We start from the raw sequence: 14,699 nt of genomic DNA, 5'->3' as shown, positions 1-14,699 counted from the left end.
GCCCGGAGGGGCCCGCCTAGGCCCCGGGGGTCCCCTTGTGGGTCGGGGTGCCTTGTAGGCCCAGTGGGTGCTGGGGGATGGGGTGTTCCTTGAAGGCTCGGGGGGGTCGCGTGTAGGTCTGGGTGTTCTGGGGATCGCCTGTGGCTCGGGGGGGTGGTGGTGATAAATCCCCCTTGGAAAGCTCAAGCAGGTGGGGGCAGCCGGTTGTGGTGCAGATCTGGGGTTTCTGTGAAGTCCCTGAGCCCAGAAAAACGCCCTGGGTGTGAGGAGTTGGAAGGTAGGGACCTAATTAGTAGCGGGGAGTGCTGCGGTATACCCAAACCTGAGATTGCCTGAGAAACCGTGCCTTTTCCAGACCCAGAGTGGCCTGCAACAGCAGCGCAGGTGGACGTTTGGGCGCCTTGCAATTGAGATAAGACAAGGAGAAATCGCATACTGCAAAATACTTTTCTTGTAGCAAGAAAGTAATTTCAGGTGTGAACAGAAACTCAGTCGCTTGATCTTCCTGTAACCAGTGATGTGATTAATTATATCTGGGAAATGGGTATAAGTGCAAAACATTTGTGAATGGAAATGTGTAAAAAATGCATTAAGATGTGGTTTCGGTTTGGGTTGTGTATGAACCTGCATCCACCTCTTGTCTGCAGTCAGCCTGATTTTGTGATTGATCAGGCTCGCAGAGGCCTTCCTTGGCCAGTGTGTTTCAACCGTGTTGCAACAGGAGATGGCAGAGTTCCCAACCGAGAGCATGGCATGCCAGTGTGAGAAAAAGATATGCTTTATATTCTCCTTACCCTAGTGGTTTCCTTCAGAAGTATGAATATTGCTGCCCCTGCGCTCGTTTCAGCTGAACAGCGTACTTTCTTGTTTATTTCTTCATTCCATAGGCACAGAAATTCTTGGTTGTTCTGGCAGTTTGTCTCTCTTTCCAGAATATGGTGTTCTCTTTGCTGGTAATTCCTGTTATGAACTGGTAGTTCTTGTTCGATATTATCCGTGTTTTATGCTTGGCTGGCTGCAAGGTTAGCTCCAAGCGTGGCTTTCCAGGAGATACGTAATCGCTCTCTTTCATCAGCCTAAATGCTTGCTTTAAACTACTGAATTTCTTTTGGTTTTCCATAGCTTTTATTTTTTTGTAGTGTCTTATGGGACACAAATCCTTTATCCTTTTCACCCCAGATTTGGCTAAATACCTTAATTACAAAGTCATTTAGTTGTCTGTTTTAGTAAATGTGTCTATAATTGTCTCCTGTTAGTAGACTGGTATTTGCTAAGCTACTACAGTTTGTTTGGGGATGAAAATTACATGCAAAATAGAAATATCAGTATCTCCACTCCATAATCTTGCCTTAATTTTCTCGCTTATCAAGTTGATATCAGTAATTAATGCTCCAAAAACTTAAACTGCATTTGTTGGTATTGGTTCATCCAAGATCTTCTCGGCTAATCACTGTATTTTTAATGCTGTTAGTCCTAGTTTCCTTTCAAGTCCCGAGTCATTCGGTGTGTGATACTCTCTCTTTCCTGCAACTGGCAAGTCAATAGCAGAGCTAATCTGTTTTGATTCATATTGTGAGGATGCCACAGGAGTTGAACAATGTCAGTTGTGCAGTTGCTGTGCGTTTGCATCTTTTACTCTGGAGAAGGAAAATAGCCGAATGAAGATGAGATGAGAGGGGGATTCTGAGAGACGAGGAAGGGGACTGTCCAGAGCAAGATGAAGTTGAGATAGCAAAGATCAGAGATGTAGGCTGTCGTGGAGTAATGTGGCTAGAGGACTAAATGTCACGGAGAGAAATGACTCCAGCTATGCAGGCAGGAGGACAGTGCATTCTGTGTGAGAGCTGCTTCTTGTGTCTTCCCAGCTCAGCTAGTTTGTGTCCGTGCAGCTTGCAGTCAGAGAGTAGAAAGGACATTGAGAAGGAAGAGGCAATAAGCCATGAGGAATTGCTGCAGGTGCAGAGTGTCTTGCTACAGCATTTCTGACCATTGGTGGTGGTCCATGCACCCAGGAGTGCTGAGGGAGGTGGCTGATGTCATTGCAGGGCCACTTTGAAAGGTCACAGTAATCAGGAGAGGATTCTGATAACTGAAAAAGGGCAAACATCATACACATTCAAGAAGGGTAAGAAGAAGGAATGGGCAACTCTAAAACACTCTGTTTAGCCTGGGTCTCTGGGAGATGATGGCACACCTTCTCCTGGACACTTTGTTTTAAGCATGTGAAGGACAAGAAGGTGACTGGGAACAGCCAGCATGGATTTGACAAGGGCAATCATGCCTAACCAACCTGATTGCCTTCTGTAATGAGACTGGCTCAGAGAACAAGGGCAGAGCAGTGGGTGTTGTTTATCTTGACTTTAGCAAGGCCTTTGACATGGTCTCCCATATTATCATCTTACCAAATTGGTGAGGTATGGATTGGATAAATGGACTGTAAGTTGGATGGAAAATTGCCTGGATTGTTGGGCTCAGATGATGGTGATCAGTGGGCTAGCACACAGAGTGTAAGAGAAGAGGCTGAGAAAACTGTTTGTTATCACACAATAATTTTAGGAAAATAAATACTTTGCTCCTTAGGGAAATAAATACTGTGCTCCTTAAGAAATAGCTTTATTTTGGTGGGAAGAGGAAACCAGACTGGTTGTAGAAAGCAAGTTAAAAACAAACATTGAAGTTCTAGGAGATTATACACATTCTGAGGTCTTTTAAAACCTTGTAATTGAAAGCACTCTCTTATTCACTGGTTTAAATGCTTGTTAATGCCAGTCCCTCCTTAAAGTCCGGGCAAAATCAACATATCTCCAAGTTCTTGACTATTTCTTTGAGACATATTTGCCACTGGAACTTTATTGCCTGGGTGCTGGAGCTGTTCCCTCTTGTCTCATAGTGGTCTTCTGGTAACTTAGGTTTTCATCTGTGTTTTTGTTTTTTCTGCATCTTGAGCAAAGTAACTTAGTGGAACATGCAAGCTTTGATACACAACAGTTGTTTTTTTTTCTAAAGCCAGAAATTTACTGCTAAAAAAACCCCACCATACGACTTTCACCAAGTATACTCGAAACATTGTAATTACAGATGATTTAGTTTCACAGCTCACAGACAAAGAAAATGTGTTTGTTTTACTTTATTAGATTTCTTGTAATATGTTCATATGAAACCAAATGTGCATATACACACTCTGTCAATACTGCCAACTGCAATTTATTATGTTTTATAAATTTTTTCCACTAGGTCACTGTATTGTTAACCAGACATTGAATGCAGGATCAATGCTGAAGATGGGAAGGCTAAATTTCAAAGTAAACAGTCTCATCTTTCTCTTAATAAGTTTATAAGGGGCATTTTTGAGGAAGTCTTAATTAATCATAGGCCTAAAACCTCTCTTAATGTGGTTGTATTTTTCTAACAAGAAAATAAGAAAGGGAAGGTGTTTGGGCATAAGCTGTAGCTTGCGCTGCCGTTTCAGTCTTCCCTGACTGCTGCAAAGCCCCTCAGTCAGTCATTGTAATCCAGAGCTGGAACTGGGAGCGCGTTCTGGGGATATATCTTGTTGCTTTGTGATGAACTCTGAGGCCCTGGGAGAATCTCTTGGTGTTGACAGCCCCTGACAGTAAATGTCACATGAATTCGGAGGGAGCTCAGAGCCTTCTGGTGACTGCTATGAGAAGAGACATGGTGACAGAAAACCTGATTGATGAGCCATGCCACAAGTAGAGGGAGCGCTGTGTGGTGATTGCTTATAATTGAATGGTCCACGGAAGTTATTTCTGGGTTTCCTATGAATGGTGACATACACTCCAGAAGTGTTTTCACAGGGTAGGCCTGCAGATTTTAACCCTGGTACTCAGCAACTCCCTGTTAACGCAGCGTTAACAGACTTTAAAACTTAACGGGCTGTTTTAGCTTCGTGCCTAGCATAATAATGAAACAAATGACAACCGGAGATGGTCAGTCATGCAATTACCTTTAGAAATGTTCCTTTGTCAGCTTTTGCCTCCTCTTTTTAGTGCTTTCTCCTTCTGTCTCAGCTCTGTGATCTGACAATGCAGAGATGTTGATTATCAAGGTTCTTCCAGATTCTGACAATGCGCTTCTCTGACATGGGCTTGTCGCAGCCATGTTAAGCACAGCGGTGATGCTCCTGGCATTAAATGGGAATGTGAGATGTTATAGCCCACTCACCCAGCAAAGCATCTGCTCACACTGACCAATTAAATTGGCTTCTCTCTCATTAAAACCCTTGTGCAGACTCTGGTATGTCACAGATCTTTAAAATCTCCATTATGAATTCCACTTTCTTCTGGGTATTTTTAGCTTATACTTGAAGAAATGATTATTGTCTCTTGCACTTAAACATATCAATTTCAGCTCCACAGACATCTCCTCTGGGCCATATTCAAAGACCTGAGCTGACTTGAACTGCTGGATCTGTAGGGAGGATTTCAACACAGCTCTAAGCGCTTGGACATTGGAGCCATGCAAGGAGGAAGAGCGAGAGAAATTCAAGCCCTCCCCCCTTCCCTTTGGTAAGTCAGGAGCACATCCCTTGCAGATTTACTTGGTTGTGCCAATTTAGTGTGATTTCTTCTGAGGGCCAGGAACCACTCAAGGAAGGCTGACAGGTTTTATCAACAGAATGGAAACTGAAGTGATAAGGTGAGAGTTATTGACCTGATAACTAACAAACAGAAAACTTCAGTGTCCCTCAAGCTAAATATTGCACTCAGCAGGTAAGTAAAAGATGGCAACAGCTGTGGTCTTGTCACTGAGTGAGAGTGTGTTTTAGTGTAGAGGAGCAGGAGGTGAACTGTGAAAACAAACACATTCAGTTTGCTACAGACTATTTCCCTCTATTACTTTTAATGAGAGCTAAACTCCAAAATGCACAATGGGACAATAATATTTTAGCTAGAAGGAACTCTTCGTACAGCTCCTAAATTCTAGACACCCGGTTGCAATTAAAATGATTGCTTGCATATTATTAATAGCTTGCCAGTAGTTTAAGGCTGTTATCAGGTACGGGACCAATTGGTACTAGCCACTGCACAACTGAATGAAAAGTAGCGCTGTCCTTGAAGGAGCTGAGTTAACAACCTGAACCCACAATGCTCAAAGGAGTTTGAAAAATGAGAGAAATGTAAAAAGGTGAGAGGAGCTGTGTTAAAATACATCACTATTGAGGCTGGCAAGCAACATGGCTGGATTGCCATAGTCAGGTGTTAGTAAATGCTGCCTAAGTGTTTTTTTATTTTAATTCAGAAATTGTAGCCTGGGGAGGGCAGATGGGAAAGGAAGTGGAGACCTCTAATGAATTATGATTTAGAAGTAATGGAAACAAAAAGTACTGCAAGTACAGCAGTCTTTTGTTCCTCCCTTTTCCCCTTATATTTTTTCCTGAAAACATGCTGGGATTGTGTATGAAACCTAGCTGTTGCAATTGTTACACATCCCTTGAAATTTTTGTCTGACAGAATATGAAGGCTTCAGCAGCTGAACAAAAAGGCACACGACAGAGCTCTTGTACAATGTCTGTCTCCCCTTTCTGGCACCCGTCCTGCTCAGTACAATTGGTAAATACAAATGGCAAGTGATCACTTCCTATTCAACTTCTGCATGCTAACTTTGTTTTTCACATGGAAGCAGTTTTGTACCTACCATGTTTGTCATTCTGCTATGTATCTTTTCTGTTTCCTGTTACAGTTTCTTTCTTTTTTTTTTTTTTTTTTTGAGGCAAGGGTACCAGAACTGCACTTGGTTTTCAAGAAGCTGTTGCACCATGAATTCATACAGTGGCAAAGTCATACTTTTCTCTCCTAAGAACTCTGAACCTTTGATTTTCTTTTTTTGATTGCTGTTGAGCAATGAGGTGATGTATTCATAGAACTAGCTATTATAACATCAAGATGCATTTCCCAAATTGTGCAAACTTGTTCAGAGCCTATCACTCTGTAAAGTTAGCGTTGCTTTTCATGGATAGGCAGATTATAGTTGTCAGGGCTGAAATTTATCTTCCACTTTATTATGAGGCTGCTCAGTGTCATGAGATCTTCAAGTTTTTGTGGTAAATACTATCCTAATTAATTTAGTTTTTATCAGAAATCTTCACTATTCCACCTACTTTTCAGATCACTTCTGAACACATTGAACACAATGGACCTTAATCCCCATGGGACTCCACTGATGATCATCTTCCACTGTGAAAACTCATCCTTTAGTCTTGCCTTCTTTTTCCAATATGAAACTATTATTTAACTTTGTGAGGTCCTTACCTGTAGTCCCTGGCTGTTCAGTTTATTTAAAAGCCTTTGATGAGACCTTCAGTGTCTGAGGTTTCTGGAAGCTTGGGGTGAGCTGGAAATACAGGGAAAATTTCTCTGTTATTTACATGCTTTTGATTCCTTCAAAGAATTCCAGCAGATTTAGGAGGCTTAGATTCCTTTTACAAAAGTCATGTTTACTTTTCCTTAATGTGTTACTTTTATTCATGTATTCACTAATTCTGTTCTTTACTAGAGCTTTAGCCGATATGACCACTATGGACATTAGACTTAGTGATCTGTGGTTTCTTGAATCACCACTGGATTTATTTTTAAAAACTGATTTCTTATTAGTTACCTTCCAGTCCTTTGATAATCGCAGCAATTTTCAGCAAAAGGTTACATACTAAGGGTATTAGCTCAGATGATTCATATTTAACATTCTGTAAAAACCTTGTATGAATATCATCTGTGCCCAGTGATATGTTGTTATTCATTTTGTGTGGTTTGTTATCTACTCTTAACAACCTTAAATTAAGACAACCCTTCTGTGAAAGCCTTATAAACAAGATACTGGTTTCAGAGTTTCTCTGAGATTCTCCAGGTGAACAGAGATTTTTAAAAGAAGAGTTTGAGATTTTTTGCAATGGCATTATCTTTTCTGAGTGCTTCTTTCATACCTGTATAGCTCACTGGCTCTTGCAAGCTTCTTGCTCTTGATGTGTTCAAGAAGGATTTATTACATTTTTTTTATTATTTCTTTAGCAAACTGCTTCTAAACTCTTTCTTCAGTCTATGTTATTGTGCTTTTACATTTAGTCTGCCAGAATTTATGTTCTTTTTAGTTTTCCTTTTTCAGAGACAACTTCAGCTTTTTGCAGGATACCTTTTAACTTCCAACAGCCTCCCTGATGCTGCTGTTTTATGATACTAGCTTTTTGTTTTTCTCTCAAGTATTTTTTGACAGGTTATATGCATTTGCTTTGAGCCTCCAATATAGAATCCTGAAATAGTCTACCTGCCATCTGAAAACATTTTGCCTTTCTGGCTGCCACTCTGAGCGTTTGTTTTTAACAAATTTCCTCATTTTTTAATTCCCTTCTTCTGGAATCAAGCACAACCACCGCATTTGCCAACATTTCTTCATTTCAGAGTATGCAGTCATGAATCAGGTAAAAGGATTAAGGGTTTTGGCCTGGCCCAGTCTCTAGGAAGCCTGGAAATACCAGCCATTAACATTTCACTAATGTTAATTTCACTGATTTCATTAACTGAGAAACAGGGAAGGAAGTGGCTTGCCAGGGCCAGAGATGGTGGGAATTCTGGACCTGGAACATCAGCTTCTCTCTCCAATCTACAATGGACAAAATGACAGGTAATTTGAAAATTTGGGCTGATTTGACACCACATCACTGAAGTCTGATACTAACTAGCTTGAGTGGTTTGGGGCAGACCCCATCTACGCTGTGCTGGTGGGAACCAGAGTGAGATAGCAGAGTCACGATGACAATATCCAGTTCTCAGATTAGTGGACACAGGAATGATTCAGTATACCAAGAAGTCTGGAAGGATAGTGTGTAAATGCAAGTAGTTCTTCACTGTGATAATGCTAGAGAATTGAGAGCTTAGACTACTTCATGACTTCAGTTTGCATGTAACAAAATCTTGGATAAGGTCTGACCAAAAAAGGACTAAGACTGCAGTTGGTAGAGCCTGGTTTGGTAGCTGATTCTTTCTGGGTCTCTCCAATTACAGACCACTCCTTGCAGTAAGTAGTAGCTGCTTACAAACTGCTCCAAAGCTGCTCTGAAACTGGTGGGGATAAGCACTCTTTGCCAAGCAGGTGCTGCACTTCAGCGTGTGACTAAAGCTTGCTTACCAGTGAAAAACGTTTACTCTGAGGTTGAAAGGCACCACCACTCAGCTACTGCAAAATACATTTAAAGCCAGGGTGAACCAAACAACGCCAGTTACAGTGCAACTGCTGACTAGCATTGACTGCTTAGCAACAGTGAGAGTGATATGGATACAGATGAATTGACTGTTTTCTGAGCAAGCTGGGTAGGAACAGAAGTAATTAGCTGCTAGCTGATGAAAAGGCATGCTTAATTATTAGTATAATTATAGATATAATAGACCAGGAATTATTCAGTAAAAGTAAGAAAGCCAATATGTTACAAAGAAGGTAATCGGAATGGAAGAGGAACTGGCAGCAGTGTAAATTCTTGAGAACAAATGTAAAGAATCAAGATGATAAATCTGGAATCTTTTGGGTTTCCACTCTCTGGCATATCAACTCAATTTAACAGTGGTGTAAAGGTATACAGAGCTAACAAGGTCTGTGGCTTGTATTATTTCTGGTTTTATATAATGTTGATTTAACTGATTGTATGCCAGTGAAATTGAGCTGTATTTTCATAAATCTTAGAACCTGCACAACTTCACAAGGATCTTTGTTCTCCTTCCAGCAACACTACAGCACAACCATTTAATTCAATGGATCCTGTGGGAAGCTCAGCTATAGCTGGTTCTGATCAATATCTGTAATTGATTATAATTATTTGATAAGGCAGCACTGCTTTCCTTTGGCACCCTGAGAAGTAATTGTGACTAAGAAGCAGTCATATTAGTCAGCTGCCCCGCCTGGCCACTGCATCTTAAACTGTTTTCCATGCCCACTGGGGAGATGGCTGGAGATAACAGGCTCAACTGCACTAACAGACATTAGGAATACATTGTTGATATAGGATGTGTAATCACTGAAATGGGTGATCTGGGGAAGATTTTAAGTGCATCTCTCCCAATGTCACAATGAACATAGGTAGTGCTGGTCCTGCTTTTGTGCCAGGGATTGGACTGGATGCTAATGGCAGCAGCAGTGATCTGGTGTCTTCTATAAGAATCTGGAACTAAGAGGCCCAAGATGTTTACAATTTTTTCTAAAATTGTCATAGTTTCTAAAATTGTGGCAGTGGAATGGGAGACTGTCACCAGCAGCTCTAATTTAGATTCTTTGAGTCTGAGAGTAGTGGTGCCAAATGATTACAAACCCTTTTGCCCATTGCGCTGGTTAGAAAGGAAAATCAAGATACGAAGATTTTATTGAATTACTATTTGAGGACTAATTATTAAAATGGCTTTTGATTAATGAGTTGCAAGTCAAGCTGGTTTGGCAAATAGCATTTTGATAAGGTATTTGTAAGACAGATAGTCTTAAGATGGTAAGATGAATGTAAAACACTATAACCTTAATGATGATGTTAATGCAGAAATGATGTAAATGTGCATGAGCAATTACTGTATGAAGTCACTGGGGTACATCAGGACAAATTGAGTACAGACAAACTCTAATCAGCATCGGTGAGCACAGAATCATTGAAAACCAAAGCTGGAAGAAATCCCAGCTGATCACTTTGTCCAGCTCCTTCTTCCACGACAGAATCAGATCTGCTTATGACGTTCTTGGCATATGTAGAACTGTTGTTTCTCTTCCATTTTGTAGCAGACTTTTATCTGCTACAGGACCGTTACTGGACCGATCCTGACTTTGTCAGGACTGTTATTGCATCTCTTCATGGCCGCCTCTCTTTTGAGCACCTCCTGTTCTCAGCCTCTTGATTCAGGTCATGTTTTCCAGACCTCTAACCGTTATTGTTATTCTTGCTGCTTAGCCTGTCAACCTTTCTTGAGGAGCAGTACTTGAGACTGGATATGCCTCTGCACTGAGGCGTTACTGAATACAGCGAAAGGACCTGCAAGATGTCTTGTAGGTAATTCTTCTGTTAATATATCTGCGTAGTGTTTTCTCTTTGCACAGGACAATAACCCTTGTTCAGCTTGTAATCTATCAGAACCTTCAGATCTTTTTTTTTTCCAGAGTGCTTTCTGCCCAGCCGATGTCTATCCTGTATTTGTGCACTTTACTCCTGCCTAAGTTAAAATGCCACACTTTTTACAATTGAGATGATTCCTATATTTATAGACAACTTGTCCAAGTTGTCAAAAGTTTTTAATACTGCTATCCCCCATGTATTTGTAGCTGCTCTTTGCAGATTTAATCTTGGCAGATTTAATAAACACACAGTCCATTCCCTCATCCAGGCTATCAATAAAATATTGAATGGAACTTATGAACAGCTGAGTAACCATTCAATTTGTCCTTTACGTTTCACAGTGAACCATTGGAAACTACTCTCAGAGTGCAGATTCCAAGCAGATTTGTGTCATGACTTCAGCCAGGGAATTCTTGCACTCATGAATGTCATGTGGGACAATGTCAGGAGCCTCAGTGACATTGAGGTATGTGGTATTGGCTGTTTCTTCCTTATCCACAAAGTCTCATCCATCGGAGAGTGAAATTAGATTGAGTCAGCTTGTTTTGTTCATGAGGAATTCATGTTGACAAGCACTCATCTCCTTATTAGTTTCTATGTGCTTAGAAATCATTCAGATTATTCCAGTGTTTTTCTTTTCCTGGGTGTTAAATTGGTATCTTAGTTGTTCTATTTGACTTGTAGATGACTGCTAGTTGTTCCAGTTGTTTGAAGGTGTAAGAACTTTGTGGACAGTTGTGAAGGCAACAGATACAAACCTCTCACCAGGAGAAACCCTGTGCCAAATGTGAAATTCCTGTGATAAAGCACAGAGACACAAAAGGCTCTCGAGAGTGGTGGAAGGAATGTTTTAACAAAAAGAAATTATTTTATTTCATTCTGAGAAATTATGATGCAAATCAGCTTAATTTAAAAAGGATATTTCAGGCTAGCTTGAGAGAATTCTGAACAGTTTGAACCACAAGTCTAGCGAGTCTTGTAAAAATATGGTCACGGTCATGTAAAAGAAGAAGTTGGGAAACCTTAATTTTGGGATGCACTGGCTTCTTTGCCTATAATAGATTGGTAGTGAACATCTAAGAAAATAGAAATAGAGATTAGACTAAATTTCATAGCCTTTTAACCCAGAAAGCCTGGATCTCCTCAGCAAAGTGTTTACTGAACTCTAATATATGCTCACTGTTGACATGGGCTTATTCACAGAACAGAATGACCTTTGCACAGCTCAACGAGAAGTACGTGTGTGATAAGTTTTAGTATCTCCTGTTCAGTGCGCCCACGTGACTGTAAGTTTGATCTTGCCAAACCAAGGTATTATACTTTGTCTTGTAGCTCTTCTGCTGGAGTGTTTGATACTGTGTGTATAGGAAGTGTATGTATATTTATATGAACACTCCAGTATATAAGTCAAGGAAGCAAGAACATGCATTGCATTAGTATGAACAATTTGCTGTTTTTCAGAAACTTTGATTTTGCCTGAATTCAGTATTCTAAAGGGCAAAAAAATACCACCCAACAAACTCTTTACCTACACTGTGTGTTAACAAGCCTTTGGGTCAGTACAGTTTCCGCTGTGCATTTTGTTATGTAGAATTATCATCATGGTCATGCCTTGAACTGTTTGGAAGAGGAAACTGCTGGCAGAGGAGGGAAATCAAAAGTGTCATCAAACTCCCAAAATAGAAGCAGATATATTCCATGTTGGCTGCAGGAATTTTGAAGTGTGAGCCGGGGCCCTGTTACGAGTCTTTCTTCTTTCGTCCCTTTTTTCACCATCTTCTGCAATATAGGACCTCTTCTACTTCCTGGTCCTTTAAGCTTAAGGAGCTGTAGAAGTACTCTAGAAGTCATTAGTGTGCAGAAAAATGTTCTTGCTTTCTGGTACCCTTTGGTTTTGCATGTACCCTCCACAGGCAGGTACTCACCGCAAGGTCAGAAATGTTCTTGGTGATGAAGTGGAGACACATGTGAATGTACTGAGGACAGGGGTGCAAGGCAATGCAGTACAGATTTTATATCACAGAGGTGAGTCATTTCTTAATAGTGAGGACTTTTGAGTGTTAACTCTAGGTGACTTCCACTATAAGGCAGCTGTTAACATATTACTATGAATTGGTTTGAAAAAAAAAATATTAAAATTGCATAAGTAGATAAATTTTAAAGAGGCAGAAATAATAACGACATTAAAATTGGCTGAAAGAACTGAGCTACAGTAACAATGGAACATTTTAAAAATAAATGGGTAGCTAGGAAAGGGTGTACGGAGACATGCTGCTTGGAGATCACAGAGGCACCTAAGCTTGACAGTTTCTATGACTGCATGAAACAGAGAAACACAGCCAAGCCCCCGCTCTCTCCGAGCATATTATACTGCACAGTGATCAGGTTTAGTAACACATTGCTGAGAAAAAGACTCCCACTATTTAGTATTCATTATAGATGGCATTTTTCAGATTGCAGCGCAGCAGTGTAAACAAGCCACACTGGAGGAACAGTGGAGAACAGCATTTCTCCAAGCTCTGATTTATTTCTTGTTGATATTCACTAACTACAGAAACCTATGGTAGCACCAATTTTAGGAAGGGGAAGTAACTCTCAAACCACCACCATTTTCCAGTGTTCTTGCAGGAAGCCAACACAACAGGAGGCAAAACACAATTCCTGCAGTAGGACAGGCATGTGGCTCCCTTGTGAGGCTGAAACATCTGGTAGATTTGTTTCTGTGAGTCATTGTGGATCTGCAGGCCTGCCTGGATTCTGCCAGCTGCCTGCTTTATATTCCATTTACATTGCATTTTGTAAACCTTGTCTGCATGAGGAGGGAGCCTGTCCCCACAGACAGGGTGCTGCTGTACTGGGACACTTACATCTGTGAGCAAAAAGCTGCCTGGACAGACCAGTATCCTACGTACCCTGAGGCTGACCAACCACTGTCTGTCACGTCCAAGTGTAGGATGACACCAGCCAGTGACATAGCACCAGAGCTGTCCTGCCTGCATGCTTGCCCTTGCAGAGAGAGGTGCATGGCCCATGCTGCATCCCGATGGGAGCTGTCCCCTCTTTTTTTTGTTTGAGATCATTTCTTCCAGGTGAGCTGGATGCCAGCCACCCAGAAAAGCAACACAGCTTTTCCGTCATCCATGAATCATTAATTCCTGTAAGCCACAAGGGTGCTGAGCACTGCAGCAGAGGTGGGAGCCGTGGTGTAGGAAAATGCACACGGGCTTTCACCCCAAGCTCCCTGTGGCCTCCCCAGAGTGCGCCTAGCAGAAGAGGGCTCCAGCATGCTGAAAAAAGGCCACATCTGACACCTCTGCTCCATACGTACTGCCTGTGTGAATGTGGAGAGCCTGTAATAACAGAAGATCTTTCCACCTCCCCTCTCTTGAATGAGTGAGTTCACATCATTCTGCTGACACAGGTGCATTCCTGCTTTTGAACATGAATCCTCCTCTGGGAGTTGCTTCTCCACATTCCCTACCTCTCTTTTACCTGTCCCTGATGCAGCCTTCTCGCAAGCCCTTTTGAAAGCTTGGTGCTAGAGGTTCCTCTGCCTGCCTCAGCCAGCATCCAGATCCCTGCTCTCTGCAGTGTCATGGCAGAGTCCTCCCCATCTTTCCCCTTCCAGCTGGAGGTGTTAGATGTCCTCTTTCATCCAGAGCCTCCCTTCTTTGAAAACACCTTGGTGGATACCTATCTTTTTTTTCTGAGGGATTTGTGACAGTGTATTTTAGGAGTATTTAATTTTCCCCAACAACTACCTCACAATATGTCCTGGTTTTGGCTGGGATAGAGTTAATTTTTTTTCTAGTAGCTGGTATAGTGTTATGTTTTGGATTTAGTATGAGAAGAATGTTGATAACACACTGATGTTTTCAGTTGTTGCTAAGTCGTGTTTATACTAGATCAAGGATTTTTCAGCTTCTCATGCCCAGCCAGCAAGAAGGCTGGAGGGGCACAAGAAGTTGGGAGGGGACACAGCCAGAACAGCTGACCCAAAGTGGCCAAAGCAATATTCCATACCATGTGACATCATGTCCAGTATATAAACTGGGGGGGGAGTTGGCCTGGTGGGGGGCAGATCGCTGCTCGGGAGCTAACTGGGCATCAGTTGGTGAGTGATGAGCAATTGCATTGTGCATCAGTTGTTTTGTATATTCTAATTAATTAATTTATTATTATTATTAGTAGTAGTATTGTCATTTTATCCTTGTTATTATTATCATAATAATTATTATTTTCTTCCTTTCTGTCCTATTAAACTGTCTTTATCTCAACCCACGAGTTTTACTTCTTTTCTGATTCTCTACCCCATCCCACTGGTTGGGGAGGTATGAGCAAGCGGCTGCTTGGTGCTTAGTTGCCGGCTGGTGTTAAACCACGACACAGTAATACCTAACTTAAAAATGGGACCTATTGAAAAGTATGGGACCTTCTTAAAAGGAAATTAAAAGCAGCTCCTATAAGGATACAGAGGATGAGAAACTAGATAAAAACACCCTATCTGAAGCTCAGAGCAATATATCACTAAGTGAAATAATTCTGCAAGGGACCAAAAAGGTAATATTCTAACAGCAGAGTGGAAGAGAGTATTCAAAATCATGGA

The 14,699-nt window shown here is 41.3% G+C and overlaps 1 protein-coding gene across 1 annotated transcript in view; it reads left to right on the top strand.

The window, feature by feature from the left end:
- The first annotated feature begins 110 nt into the window (after positions 1 to 110).
- LOC115333986 overlaps positions 111 to 14,699 on the top strand; it is a 36,857-nt gene continuing 22,268 nt past the window's right edge. The window contains exons 1-6 of the mRNA XM_041119270.1: positions 111 to 4,257; positions 4,372 to 4,529; positions 5,475 to 5,573; positions 9,932 to 10,026; positions 10,435 to 10,559; positions 12,007 to 12,118. Of these exons, the coding sequence (XP_040975204.1) occupies positions 10,020 to 10,026; positions 10,435 to 10,559; positions 12,007 to 12,118 (244 nt within the window). The 5' untranslated portion in view covers positions 111 to 4,257; positions 4,372 to 4,529; positions 5,475 to 5,573; positions 9,932 to 10,019. The remainder of the gene's footprint in view (positions 4,258 to 4,371; positions 4,530 to 5,474; positions 5,574 to 9,931; positions 10,027 to 10,434; positions 10,560 to 12,006; positions 12,119 to 14,699) is intronic.

Source organism: Aquila chrysaetos, chromosome 22 (assembly GCF_900496995.4).
Source record: "Aquila chrysaetos chrysaetos chromosome 22, bAquChr1.4, whole genome shotgun sequence".
Classification (NCBI taxonomy): Eukaryota; Metazoa; Chordata; class Aves; order Accipitriformes; family Accipitridae; genus Aquila; species Aquila chrysaetos.
The sequence above is the reverse complement of the archived record's forward strand: the minus strand, read 5'-3'. Positions and strand labels throughout refer to the sequence as shown.